General features: G+C 37.3%; 1 protein-coding gene across 1 annotated transcript; it reads left to right on the top strand.

The window, feature by feature from the left end:
- Positions 1-12037: 12037 nt before the first annotated feature.
- On the top strand, positions 12038-14394 carry LOC125233977 (GPI mannosyltransferase 2). Its single transcript, XM_048140156.1, has 2 exons — positions 12038-12158; positions 12240-14394. Exon 2 carries the CDS (start codon positions 12245-12247, stop codon positions 13844-13846), a length of 1602 nt encoding a protein of 533 aa, XP_047996113.1. The 5' UTR covers positions 12038-12158; positions 12240-12244; the 3' UTR covers positions 13847-14394.
- Positions 14395-15847: the final 1453 nt, after the last annotated feature.

The following is a 15847-nucleotide window of genomic DNA, read 5'->3' on the forward strand; positions in this document are numbered from 1 at the left end:
AGTGAAATTACTTGTTGATTACCTGAAAATATGACGGGGAGTCCGTTTCTACACAGGGAGGTAGTACCAGGATAAATCTACGCTAATTCTAGCCACTGTGGTCCCAATGCAGACATTCGGTTTTATGGCTCATTGGGAAGCAGGCACAGCAAAGAGGTTTGGGGTTTAATCCCTAGCAAGGACGCCCTTGTGGCGATATGAACGCCCTTGGGGCAAAATGTTGAAAGACTCGGTGAGTGTTGTAAAAGCTTTTAACTACTTTAAAGTCAGGGGATATGAATGATAAAGGCGTTTTGTACATGTTCAGTTTTGCATCTTTTGGCAAATGATAAATAATGAAATTCCACGCAAATTTGTATTGTACGAATGTGTTCATCTCAAAATATCTTTACGCATTGAGTATAGGTACTCATCATTACAGTGTTATTATGAATCGCTCTGTTTGACATCACATAAAATTGAAATATTGATATGATTCATCATTTGCAATTTCATCACATAAAAATTCCCTTTATCGTTTCTTAGTAGAAACCCATACTCTGAAGATTAACTACGAAATAACCGCATAATTGACGTTGTTAAAATACTTCTTATTGGAATCAACCATTTTATGCCCATATTAACAAAGCCTGCTTGCCCAAGTATCCACATTTGTTAGTAATATAGAGAAGTTGACCACTGACACCAAGTTACTATGTGCACAAATACCATGAGTTAAAAACAAATCAGAACAAAGCGTCATCACTTCATCAAAATTACACACTATAATAAACCGGTTGAATACTGAACTTTATCAGTATTTTAAAATTGTAAACAAACAAGTACCAATGAAATTTCTAAAGTGACTACCTACCTCACAGCTCGGAGGTGAAGAAGTACTAGCTGAATTTGAAAATGCCTTAATTCTACAATTTAATATAAAGGTGTCTAACATACAATTAAGTAAACTACGGGTTAATAAGCGAAGCAAATTATCTGAGTTTATACTCCACAAGTTTAAGTGAAATGTATTGGACTGGTACCCCTTGATGGGACCAGTTTCATTCTTGTATAAGTCAGTGGGACTGATGTGATGTTGATAAATTAATATACCTAAAGGAGGTATGGAGGACCTCAGTACTAAATTGAACTTCTTCAGTTTTGTTAATTTTCATGTGACCTCGAAAGGAGAGAGAGAGGATTCTCTTGCCATTATAACAATATCAAGTTGTTTTCTAAGTTCTTGAGTAGATTTAAACTTACTTAGTTTCACTTCATATATTATATATTCTGGAAACTTTTCTATGAGTATGAACCTCAAGTGATGATGATCAATATTTCCCTAATGACTAAGAATATGAGAGGTTATTGGATCTCATTTATGGTCTTGTGACAATCTTCAAACCTTCCACTCTGTATAGAGTGGCATAATGGATATTAACCACTTGCTTGGGTTTTCAGACCTATTTTTGAGTATATCGACAGCAATCTGATAACTAAGGTTATCTATACTTCATCACCTATTAAAATTAAGGCTCTCCTTTTTAAAGAGGCCTTATGACACCAAGAGTGAAAATATAAAATATCAACTTAAATGGAAAGCAAGAAAATTTATTTACACTTTGTGAAAAGGATTATTACCTACAGCCTGCCTGTGTGGTGACGGGTTAAGAATTTCACCACCCCCTTTCTTCCCGTGGGTGTCGTAGAAGGCGACTATGGGATATGGGTTAAATTGTGGTGTAGGCGAGAGGTTGGCAACCTGTCACTGCAATGCCACAGTTTTATTTTCTTTTAACCCCTTATTTGCCAAGAGTGGCCCTGAAGCTTTAGTGGTTTCATGTGCTCTGCCTACCCCTTTATGGGATACAGGCGTGATTGTATGTATGTATGTATTATTACAGCGATTTTGCCTTATCTATGAGGTCATGAAAAACCGTATAAGAAATTAACAAACAGCTGCTATATTTGTGTTAAAGGAAGACATAGAGAAAAGAATATAATCAAAATCTCAAATGCGTTTATTGCAATACCTTGCAAGGCCTTGTGTCCGAAGCTATGACTTTCAAATAGTAGATAAAACCTGTCAACACCTTACACATACACAGAGAAGGAACCACTGTTTTACAAACAGCTGCATTGTCTGCTATAAAAAGGAATGGAATTGTCAAGAAATAAATGTCACTTATTGAGGGACAGTAGTTCTCAAAGAAGTTATATGACACAAAGAATTGAAAATAAATTATATTTAAGCACAGAACAGAAAATTGGCCTATTTATTTTCATATTTGAAACTGAGAAACAAAAGGAAATTAAAAGTAAACTGATTAGAATTTGCTTGAAAATATAGATATTAAGATTATTGTTTACCAATATGGTACCAGCAATTACACCAAGTGTATCATGTCCCAGAGAAGATCTGCTTACATATGTGAGCAATTACAATAAAAGGATAAATTTAGTAGATGATAACCCTTTGTCAGATCGTATTGACATACTTATAGGAAGAGATTATTATTATTATTTGCATCTCCGTTTAAAATTCTCGGGTCTTTCGAGCCCGCTCATTTATTATTATTATTATTCTTTATGAATACTGAGAAACAGAATTTTCAGAAAATCTATATTAGGCTAGATCTTATCAGGAAAACCTGATCATAAAGACAAAATGACCTGATGGTTTTAACTTACTTTCAGACTCTGTATGAGAATAAATTGACAAAACCTGACCCTACTTTAGATGTAGGAAATGTAAAAGTTGTGTGAGAACTAGAATCCATTATTATCACAGATACTTCTAGCACGGATAGAGACGAAGAAACTATTAATAATTAACGAGAACACTACTATTATTAACAACCGCTATACGGTTGGCTAGTTGTGTAATGAGTACCCTACGGGTCTACCTGCAATAGAGAGTTGCACTGCTCATTTATGAAAAAATCCCATAAGACCGATTGAATAAAGAGATCATAGTTTGTCCCTAATCACAGCCAGGTAGACCATTCAGTATAATTTGGCTCACCATGGAATTTCATTGAGGGGAAAGGCCATGAGAACTGTACAACGTTTCAGCAGAGGGTAGAGAAGGTAAAAGTTTGATTGAGTCTATATCATAGCCCTCTGATGCTAAAAGATCTCATCCAACTCGTGGTCAAGTTCAGATGTCATAGAATAACAAATAGCTGATATAGAAAAAGCTTTCTTATAAATCGGACGAAATGAAAAGGATAAGAGATGTGACTAGATTTTATGGCTATAGAACATTAACAAAACGTATTCTATGGATACAAATCCTACGGATCTGGAAAATCATTCCAGAAATAAACAATAAAGGCACAGTAAAAACCTTAGGATTGGTTTGCGATATGTGCAAAGATACTTAAATTAAGAACAAATCCAATAAAATACTTTCACCAAAAGAGAAATACTAAATACCATAAATGTTATATAGCTTGCATCTAGGGATCCGTGTGAAATTGCAGCGCCTATCGTTTTACCAGCTAAATTGCTCTTACAATCTTTATGGGTAAAATATATTAGATAGAACTCTACCTTATTAAAAGAAATTGTAACATACTGGAAAACTATATAACTGTGTAGAGGTAGTAAAAGAAATATGTAGGTATACTTACCTAGAAATATATCCAGGGAAGAAACTTGTCAAATATATGGTTTCACAGACGCATTAGTCAATGCATATTCTGCTATAGTGCATAGAGATACTAACTATAATATATACAGCAAAGGTATTAACTGAAATAGACTGACTCTCATAAGAAATCAAGGATGATTTAAAAATGTCCGTTTAGAACTATGAGGCACCTCAATAGAAAATAGATTAATATAATATGTAAAAAGATATCTCCCAATAAAAGGTGACTAAGCAAACATTAGAGTGTGACAGTCAGATTGTTATAAGTGGCAGTCAAACAAGTTACTTGTACTATTTGTAACAAAAGGGATAGAAAAAATGTAAAAGAACAAAAACTTAGATCTACGTTATGTATCCTCCAAATTGAATCCGGCTGATGTAGCAAAAGGACCGTTAAATGACAGAAAATTACATTTTGGCTACTTAAATTGTCCCGAAGTTCTTGTTATATAGCCCGTCTAAATGTCTGAGCAATCAGATGATTGACAACACTTTTTCTGGCGCGGGAGGGTCTCTCGAATTGTGAGAGGTTAAGAATAAACAGAGAGAGAGTTCAAGTTAAGGTGGCACCACGTGTTGTGTTGGTGACATAGTATGTACAAATTAAGAAAAAATCAAGAGAACAGAGAGACTCAGAAAGTTGATCGTATATCAAAATTAATTACAGAAATAAATGGGCAATGTAGAGTGGCCAAAGCAAATTAGGTAATACTATATTTATAGGATATATAGCACATTTGTGTCCTTGAGATAGGAGAATCAATGGTGTCTGTGGATCCTGCAAAGGATATATTAAATGATAAACATTCTATGAGGAAGAAGTGATGGATCTTGATATAGAAGTAGATATACCGGTTCAAAGAGAAGATGTGAAACATAATGGAAAATAGATCAAAGGAAGAGATAGTGGATAATAACATACTAAGTACTCAGAGATAAAATAAGGTGGATATAGGCTTAAGTAGAAGGCATCAATGAAACAGAAATCATGTATACCTCTGAAAATATGTCAGAGTGATTTGCACAAGATGGCATAGAGTCAGTGACGCCTAGAGATGAGAGACAAAAGAGAGCAACAGCGGTCCAAGCAATTGGAGAAGATCAAAGAGTGGTCCCGCCACTTGTTGCTTACACTAACTCCTTTTCATTAAACTTTCGTCGTCGGGTGTGTCGCGACGTTTCGCGAGTTACCTGGCAACACTACCAACTGAACGAAACAACCTCCATTCAAACCAGTAAAAACCTGTTTGTCACTTTATGGCGTGTTGAATTTAATTATGTAAATAATATTCGAGTCAGTGCTCATCGAAGGCTGAGTCATCAGGGAAAGCTAAGTGGTGTTTTTTATCTCTTGATAAAAGAGGAGTTATTCTCCCAAAACGTTCTCGTATATTTAACCTAAAACTAACTTTTCATGATTGAATATTATTGCTATGCATTATTACAAAGTTTACGATGATGGTGTTTCCGTTATGGATGATATATTGAAATGAGTGTGGCAGGGAGTTGTTACACGTTTATGCATATAAAGATCATGTAGTTAACATGATTGCATCACAAAATGGCGCATGTTGAATGCGGGAAAGAGCCAACGTGGCTGTAAGTCAGCGCGGCCCCAACGAGTTTGGGACCAGGCATCGGGTAGCCCTGATGCTGGTATGACCGCCACCGGGGGCTGGGGGTGCGGTCCAGCCTTAGTAATTGTGCTATCTATTTAATATGAGGAAAGTTATGAGTTTGGCTGGGGTTGGAGTCGCGCCCCAGGCCTTGGTAAACGCCAGTGAGTTTGTGAGACCTGGCCGCTGACACCTGAAGGCCATGGGTTCACGCATCCTCTGGGAGGACCCCCCAAGATGGTGATCACTGTAAGGGCCCTCGGGCATGTGTACAGACTAGCGCTACTCTGAGAGGGTTGACGAACCTTCATACACATTTTGGGTCTAATAATGATATTTGTCAGGCGTTGGCCACTAGTGTGGAGCGTTGTGACACCATGTAAATGTATAACTTTAAGTTTGTATATTGTGTCTAAGAAAATGTATGATTTGATAAAGATGGATTTGGTAATGTGCCAGATGAAAGAACTACCTGATTTCCCTATGGGTTTTTCATGTGTTGGTTAAATTCATGTTTATGAAAGTAATTACTGATATGATAATGTGGTTACCACAGAGAGGTTCTGTGGCTTATGAAACATCTATGATGTAACTATAAGTGGCTTTGATAATATGTGTACGACAGAGGTGTTCTGTTGTTTATGAAATATCTCTAATAATCTGTAATGTGTTGATCTATGTGTGGTGTTAATGTACTTGCCTTAGTTGTGTTTATGAGAGACATGTTTGAGAAGTGTACTTTGTAAGAGAATGGTTACAAAGCTTTCATATTGAGTTTGACTATCATATGTGGAATTTTGTATCCTGAATATGCTGAATTGAGTTGATATATCTCAATACATTAGTTGAGATAATAGCAACTATAATGAAAGACAAATGTTGTTAGAAATTGACTTTGTTTACTGATTTACTGCATTATTTGTGTAGTACTTTGGTATGAATATTGATGCACCATAATGGTGGCTGGAAAGTATCTTTGAGATACTTTACATATGTATTTAAGTACTACATTTATGTAGTTCAAAGGGAACTAACATGATAATGGTCATGATAATGATAATGGTCATGATAATGATAATGGTCATGATAATGATAATGGTCATGATAATGATAATGGTCATGATAATGATAATGGTCATGATAATGATAATGATGATGATGATGAAATAGTTGGAACTGTGATAACTTTAATAAGCAACTTGGAATTAATGATTTCAGTGAGATTTGAGAACCTATAATGGAAAGAATATAATATGAGATTAACCTTGTAATAATACTTGCATAGAACTAAATGTGTGATATTATATAGAGATAATTTAGTGACTTTGTAAGTCATAGTTACCCCTTTTTAATACAGATCTTGAGATGCCAGTCATGCTGACCAGTGTGGAAGCAACGAGGACAGCGGTTAGAGAAAGGCTCTAACAGTCATTCCATACATGCAGTGTAGCCACTGCTAACCAAAGGTATGAATCATTCCTTTGCTTGACTGACGTTTGTACAGATTGAGTTATAATGATAGCAGTTATAGTTGATAAACCTTTGGAGATGAATTCAGGCAATGTTTTAATTCTTTTTGTTCCAAACTTATTCCCCAGAGTTTGGAACAACTATGCTAGAAAGAGTGCAGAGGAAGTTCTCTAGGCACATTTACAAACGACTGTACGGATATTACCCATATATGTATCCATCTCTATTCGTAACAGGAATGGTTGGTCTTCAAACTCTAGAAACCAGACGGAAACTGCTGCATATTATGCATTACCGCCAACTGTTTCACCATAGAGTAGATGACGCATCCGTGCTTGAGAGAATGGGGCTGCAAGTGCCAAGAGCGAATGTGGTGGTTGGCATGCCGGGCGCGGTGCCGGCGCGGCGGCGGCGGCGCCTGTTCGCGGCGGCCGGCGCACCGCTCGAGCCCGAGCTGCTCTTAACCGCATCATGTTGGAGACAGACGATATTGACATATTTGCTGATAGTGTTGGTGTGTTTTACAGAAAACTCTTAAGGTTCATAGACTCTACACTCCTTAGGTGATTAATGTAATAACCATAGTTTAACTTTTAAGTGTGTTTGCTTTTATTTATGTGACGCGCGCGCAGCGATCGGTACCGGTTGTGTGCGCTATGGTTAATATTTAATCGCCTTGTTCGAGACGAAATTCGCAAAAATGACGAATGTGCTTAAGTGTAACGCGTGTAACATCGTTATTGATGAACTGTTGTGCTATATACAGAATAAACTGTCGGTAATAGATGACGACACCTTAGTGCGCTTGTGTAAAACGTCGTTTTCCAGCGAAGAAATTAAAAAGTCGAAATGTTTATTGTTTGAATCTGTGTCGACTGATCAACGTAAAATATCGCGAAAAAACAGTGGCAAGGAAGTTCGAGACTTGGAGGACATTGTGGGATTATTGCGATCTATTGAAATAGATAAAGTGCCCGTGTTTGTTGCCCGTAAACTCGAGAACTTACCACCGATAACGGTCGATCATTTAGATTGTACCAAGCTGTTAAAAGACCTCGCTAAGGTACAAAATGACATTGCACTAGTAAAATCGTCTTATGCTACAATGAGCCAACTTGAGGACCTACGTTTCGAGTTAAATAACGTTAAATGTGCGTCAATACCGCCAATATCGCAATCTCCGTTCGGCAATGTGAATGCGAGACGGGGAGCGTGGATGTACGACAGTGGTCCAGTTGGGCTATCCCATTGTTCCACAAACTCCAAAGAAAACTCGCTTATGTCTCAAGTGTCGCCTACTATACCGCTAAGTAATGATAAGAGCATAAGTAGTCGTCAGATATCCTTGAGAGAAAAGAAACAATCTCCAATTAAGAATATTGAAATAAATAAATGCCCCAATAATAACGAAATTGCAATTTCGAATCCGTTATTATCCGTTGAGGTGAGTCATCCGCCTCAGACAGAGATCGTGGTGCCATGTACTCCAGCGGAAAATGATTGTACGACTACCCGCACCGTAGCGGCCGAAAACAACAGCCACCCGCGCGACCTCGACAATAATAGTGAAAGTGGGGACTGGATTGTAAAAACATATAAGCGTAATAAACCAAATTACCGATATGCCGGAAAACGAGGTTTAGCATGCGATGCGGAAAACAGTGCTAAGTTTAGGGCAGCCGAGAGAAAAATACCAATTTTTATCTCGAATGTAAACAAAGATTGCCTTGAGTCCGATATTATAAACTATGTCAAGGACAAAACACAGGAAATCATAACGCTAGAAAAACTAAATATTAGAAGAACGTCCCATAATGCATTCAAGTTTTTTGTATCGGAAAGCAAGGAGTCACTGTTCCTGAATGCTAACATATGGCCGCAGGGTATAATATTTAAACGATTTGTGCACTTTAAACAAGGCACTACGAGCAGAAAGTTATCTGTTGACGGCTCACAAAATAACATTCGAAATGGAAAAAACATATAACCAACAATGTGATAATGACAGTGCAGTTATACAGTTAGTTAGTTTTAACTGCAAGAACGTAAAGCGGTCAGTTGATACGATAAGACAATTATGCCAGTCTTCATCTGTCATCGCCTTGCAAGAAACATGGTTACGGCCTGACGATATACAATACTTGGCTGAAATAGACACAAGATTTGGATATACTGGAACCTCAGCGATTGACACTTCGGCCGGCATTCTTCATGGTAGACCTTATGGAGGAGTTGCGCTACTGTGGAATAAGAGTGCGTTCCCCAATGTTTCTATCGTACAGTGTGATAACGCGCGCGTAAGTGCCATAAAAATTAACCTACCTAGTGAGTCCATACTTGTGTTCAGTGTTTACATGCCTACGGATAAAATGGTGAATTTAGTGGAATTTACGGATTGTCTTAGTCTGGTGAGTGCTACTATTATTAATGAGGATGTCCGTTCGGCGTACATACTAGGAGACTTTAACGCTCACCCGGACGAATTATTTTATAATGAAATGATGATGTTTTGTTCTGAACAAAAGTGGACCTGTGCTGACATAGATAAGTTAGGATTAGGATCAAATACCTACAGTTTTATCAGTGAGGCTAATGGGTCTAAGCGCTGGCTAGATCACATTCTGACAACGGAATTTGCTACAAAAACAATTTTAAATGTTAGCTTTATATATGATGTAATATGGTCAGACCACTATCCTCTATGTGTTAAATGTAACGTTGGTAATATTGGTTCAGAGTTATTTTACGAATTAAAATCTGTCACTAATAAGGTTATTTGGGGGGAAAGAAAACCCGAACAAGTAGATATGTACAATAAAATTTGTGATGACAGGCTTAGCCAAATTGATTACTCAAATGATTTTGAAATTTGTTGTGACCGTTGTTGTGATAATGACAGGCATAAAAACCTTATAGATGAAATGTATGTAAATATAATAAAGGTCTTAAGTGACGCGGCCACTAGTAGTTATACTTTGAAACGTGTCTTTAAAAAGAAACCAACAGTGATTGGGTGGAACAAACATGTCCGCGCGGTGCACTTGGAGGCTAGAGATAAATTTAAGTTATGGGTATGGCATGGAAAACCTAAAGCCGGACATGTCTATGATGACATGCGAAATAGTCGTAATGTTTTTAAAGAGCGCCTGAAGTGGTGTCAAAACCATAGCGAACAAATTAAAATGGACATATTGGCAAGTCATCATAGAAATAAAGATTTTCGTAGCTTTTGGAAATCAACTAAGAGGCTAAATGGCAAGCCGAGTCTTCCGGCAAGTATAAATGGCGTTAGCGATCATATCAGTATTGCTAGTATATTTAAGTCCCATTTCACCGTAACATCGCCTTTGGTGGCATCGCCGACAAAAGGTGATGAATGGCCGCGTGGACAGGAAGTTAAAGCTAAATTTGATGCCAGCGACGTTCATGCAGTAATTAACTCAATGGCTCGAGGAAAATCTCCTGGACACGACGGTCTTAGCATAGAACACCTTAGACATGCTGGCTCACACCTTCCTAGAATACTGGCCTTATTATTTAATCTCTGCATCAGCCATTCTTACTTGCCGGATGCACTCATGAAAACTGTAGTTGTGCCAATAGTTAAAAATAAAGGTGGCGATATTAGCGATAAGACCAATTACAGGCCAATTTCTTTAGCAACGGTGATTGCTAAGGTACTTGACAGTCTGCTTAGCACTCAGCTTGACAAATACCTGGTTCTTCATCACAACCAATTCGGTTTCAGGCCGGGGCTGTCAACCGAAACGGCAATATTGTGCTTGAAGCAGACTGTCAGGTATTATACGGATCGAAACACGGCTGTGTATGCTTGTTTTCTTGACCTCTCTAAAGCGTTTGACCTGGTTAATTATGATATATTATGGCAAAAGTTAAAAAGCATCAATATGCCTGCTGAACTTTACCACATTTTTAAATTCTGGTATGTTAACCAGGTCAACGTGGTGAGATGGTCAAACGCATACTCAGATCCATACAGGTTGGAGTGCGGGGTGAGGCAGGGGGTATTTCCTCACCCAAGCTCTTCAACCTGTATGTAAATGCATTAATAGAGGAGCTCAGCAGCACTCATGTCGGCTGCCATATAGACGACGTATGTTTCAACAACTTAAGCTACGCTGACGACATGGTGCTGTTGAGTGCCTCTCCGTGTGGCCTGAGGCGGTTGCTTGGCATCTGTGAGCAATTTGCTCGTAGTCACGGCCTCGTCTACAATGTTAAAAAAAGCGAATGCATGGTCTTTCAGGTCAGAGGTAAAGACCTGCCACCTGTTCCTCCTATACGTTTGTATGGTACTCCATTGAATAGGGTAGAATCTTTTAAATACCTTGGCCATGTGGTTACCTCTGACTTGAAGGACGATGCTGATATTGAGCGAGAGCGAAGGGCGTTGTCTGTTAGGGCAAACATGGTGGCCCGCAGGTTTGCTCGTTGCTCCGCTGAAGTTAAGTTAACTCTCTTTAGAGCCTTCTGTACAACTTTCTACACGAGCAGCCTGTGGATCTCCTATACCCAGAAACAGTACAACGCCCTCCGTGTACAGTACAACAATGCCTTCAGGATGCTGATGGGACTGCCCCGCTACTGCAGTGCATCAGGTATGTTTGCCAATGCTAGAGTAGACTGTTTCTACACCACGATGCGGAAGCGGTGCACATCCCTGGCGCGTAGGGTGCGGGACAGCTCTAGCGGCCTCCTGAGGGTATTTGCGTCAAGGTTTGACTGTTATGTCAATTTAACATGTACATAATTATATTACCACATAAGTGCTTTGGTGAAATACTGTTAACTTTTGTGTATTTTTAATAAATAAATAAAAAAACGTGAAAAAAGTCCCAGAATCGGGCCCCTTTTGCTATACTCTGACCGCCCCTGTCTATACTACTGTAATGTTTGACGTTATCACGTTAAACTACCGTCCGTAAATCGACTTTACAGACAACCAATTTTTTTCCATTTTTTTATTTTTGCACTTTTTGTTGGCGTGATTGATATACATATTGGTACCAAATTTCAGTTTTCTAGTGCTTACGGTTACTGAGATTATCCGCAGACGGACAGACAGACATGGCGAAACTATAAGGGTTCCTAGTTGACTACGGAACCCTAAAAATTGACAGGCGACATACGAGAGGCCACCGAGAGGCAGAGGCTAATAATCTCCTAGTGATTATTATATTCTTTGCTAATAATCTATTTAACGTCTATGCCAGAACCTGTGGTATCGGAACGTGCCTAGACGTCAAGCACGAAATGTCATTGATTGTGACAATGACAACTTGGCGACCATTAGCACAAAATATTGAATCAATGTATTTCTTGTTTCGCATTATTTACTTAGTTTCCTAAATGGACTAATTTCAGTGTAGTTTCGATAATAACTACAATTATTATGACTCAACAGGAATAACAGTGAGGTGAGTGAATCATATAATAGATACTGTAATGATTTCAAGTAGGTAATAGCCGGTGCGGTCAATTTTACACTTATTTTTCAGGAAACATGTATTCACCGCGTCAGAAACTTCTATGGTTTGCGTTCAGCTCAAGAGTAGTATTGTTAATACTACAAGCAGTATCTAACTTTATTATCCCGGACCACAAAGCCAATGTGTTCGTCAGTCCGGAGGACGCAGGTTTACGGCGCACGGCGGTTGACGCGGCTGTGGACGTGCTGCTCGGCGGCTTCAAGAGATGGGATGCTCAGTATTTTATACATATTTCTCAATACGGATACACGTACGAAAATTGTCTAGCATTCTTTCCGTTCTTCCCCCTCATAGTAAGATATGTAGCATATGGTCTGAACAGCATTGTAGGTTCGTTCTTGAACATACACAGCTCGCTATTGATTTCAGCAACTGTTTTAAATCTTATCATGTTTATTAAATCAGCTGATATTTTACATAGATTGAGCCTAAGAATCCTACGAAGTGAGAGCAAGGCATACAAAGCTGTGATACTGTATTGTGTCAACCCAGCTAGCATTTTTTTTTCTGCGCCATATTCAGAAACTCTATTTGCTCTAATGTCATTTTATACAATGTTGAAGTGCACAGAAAATGAAACCCTTAGATTTGCAAATATTGATATAACAAGTGGCTTACCTGCTGGGTTTTCTATGATAACCAGGTCAAATGGGACTGTAAACATGGGATTCATCCTCTACACTAGTTTCAAGAATGTGATTGAGAGAACTTTACCTGAGATAGTGTACAAGTATAGAACTCTGAAGCGTAAGATTATAATGCCTTTCCTGTTACTGCCACTGTTAACATCTTGTGTAGCTCTCTTTTTGACTGTTATTGTAGCTCTGATACCATTTGTTTTAGTTCAAGCTTATAATTACTTGAAATTCTGTGTTCCTGGAGAACACAATCTGCCAGAGTTCTTGTCTAACTCGGAGTATGTTCTGCCCGGCAGAGGAGACAGTCCCTGGTGCAACAGCTCCTTCCCATTATCATATAGTTACATACAGAGTCATTACTGGGATGTTGGACTATTCAAGTATTATAAATTAAAACAGATCCCTAATTTCTTACTGGCATCTCCTATTCTGTTCCTCATAGTATATCATTGCATGTCTTACATGAAAAATAATCCTAAGCTGTTTCTAAGATTAGGTCTAAGGAGCAATATATTTAATTTTGGGTACATTAACAAAGTGCCTTATAGGCCGAGACAAAATTCAAAAAGTTTTGGTGCCAATGACCCTGCAATCTTTGTATACATTGTTCATGTGTTAAGCTTGGCTACAATCTGCATCCTGTTTGTTCATATCCAGGTCTCCACAAGATTATTAGCTTCTGCTAGCCCTGTTCTGTATTGGATCGGTTCTTATAAGATGAATGTGGGACCCACACCAACATCTGATCAGAATACTATCAATGAACATTTCCGACGCATAGGTATTGGAAAGCGGATACCACCACATCATTTGTCGATAGCTAATTTAGAAGGTGTAGACAACATGTACAGTAAATGGAAGACATTTATTATAACCAGATGGATGCCAGATTTCCAGTCTCGTTTAATACAGTATTACTTCCTGGGCTATTTTGTCATAGGAACAATATTATTTTCTAACTTTTACCCATGGACATAAATTTATTTTTAATTTTACTACACATATCAGTTAAACATATCGCCCTGACAGTACAAGAACAGTTAGTAGAACCATGAATTTATTGCATCCAGGGCATATCTGAGGACTTAATACTACAACTTATTCTGATTTATTAAATTAAATACATACCAAACATTTTATATGCACTATTGAATAAATCACATATCATTATATCACTTAACATTCCTCTTAATGCTATCAGTATTTAATTATCATAATAATCATAACTCCAATTCGCGTCACAGTATTAGATATCGTTATTTAGTAAGTACTTCTAACCATGATCACTAAAGGGTGTTTTACAGCTTTGTATTTGTAGACATAATTGATTAGTTCACCAAATCCTTTTAAGAGATAATGCTACAAGTAGGGTAAATTGCCAGAAACTGGCCAGCATCGAATAAAAATGAGTTCTCTTTACATATCGTCACTACTTTTAAAAAATTTCGTATCTCACGCTGTTCCTCAAAGTTAAAACGCAGTAAGTCTATATGCATTCCATACATACTTACTACAATTTTCTTTTCATTGACAGACGAAGATGCAAGTTTTTAGGGTTCCGTACCAAAAAGGTACAACAGGAACCCTTATGGTGCGACTCTGTCCGTCTGTCTGTCCGTCTGTCACATTCCTAAATATCTCGAGAACTAATAGTTGTGAACATTGTAAACCTCTACAAATAGAAAGTATAATTTTTTTAAATATATTAATATAATTGTAGAAAATGGCCAAAATGAAAGGGGGGCAAACTGTAAATTTCAAGTTACTAGATCAAGTGGGATATCGTTGGAAAGAGCTCAAATTGAACGTAAATAAACTATTTTTTATAATTTTTTTGTTGTGGAAAAAAAAAGAATTTTGAAGGAAAATGTAACCTCCCCTTATCTCCGAAGTTTACCAACGAAAAATTATGAAAATTTTAGTAAACATTGGTTTTATGATATATAATCGTGTTTGTATTTTGAATACTTTTTTTTTAATTCACAAAAAACTTTTCAGATTTTTACTTTCAATTTACGCACCCTTGCATATACATCCTATCGTACTTAAAATTAATACGAGATGTTACGTAAACCATCTTCTGTCCAATAAAGTAAAAACTGTTTAAATCGGTTAACATTATAAAGAATTATCCCTGAAAAACCAGGTCGCGCAAATTAGTTAGCAAATTGACCGGGAGATGGCGCTATACACTATAATACTCATTAGTGCCTATACTTTTGTCTTCTAGTCAAGTCATTAGAGTTATATGAAAATATGAGATTATTTTTACTAGGTAGTTTGAAAGAAAGTTTGTACGGAACCCTCGGTGGGCGAGTCCGACTCGCACTTGGCCGGTTTTTTTAAAAGTAGTGACGATATATGTAAACAAAGTTCATTCTTATAGAAACTTTCCACCTCTCACACTCACACAAACTAGCCACCTCTCAATAGGTAACTGGCCATGTTTTGCTAAAACTTCTTCTGTTTATCAATATACAGGGTTAATTTTTAATACTTACTGGCAATTTAACCTAACTAATATTGATGTAAAACACCCTTAAAATAAATTTGTATTTTTATTATTAGTTAGGAACGAGCATCAATTGCAATTGGATTCTAACAATAGTATTTATGTAGGTAATTGATAAGATCCTTAAAGTAAATAGACCTTTCGCGCTTGAAATCTAATGAAGCATGGGGCCTTAGATTATAGAATTTGTCCATTTTAATATAACAAATATCGCACATTACAATTTTAATAATGTTAAATCTATCGCCTTTAAGAATTTTAAATATCTACTATTTAAGCAAGTTTGTCCACCATTATAAACTTTTATCATTCTAGTCATTTGTGTTCATGTAGGTAAGAATTTTATTGACCATTTCCATAAAGTAGGCTTAAATATAGATTACTAGGAATGCTTTAATAATATATTCATACTCGGATTATTAATATAATCGCGCCGTGTTCTAAACGGCTCAGCTGCTTGATTTTTA

This window comes from Leguminivora glycinivorella, chromosome 15 (genome assembly GCF_023078275.1).
Source record: "Leguminivora glycinivorella isolate SPB_JAAS2020 chromosome 15, LegGlyc_1.1, whole genome shotgun sequence".
NCBI lineage: Eukaryota > Metazoa > Arthropoda > Insecta > Lepidoptera > Tortricidae > Leguminivora > Leguminivora glycinivorella.

Excerpts from the sequence above, each read along its gene's own strand:
- LOC125233977 (XM_048140156.1), top strand. The coding sequence starts at position 12,245 with ATGTATTCACCGCGTCAGAAACTTCTATGGTTTGCGTTCAGCTCAAGA.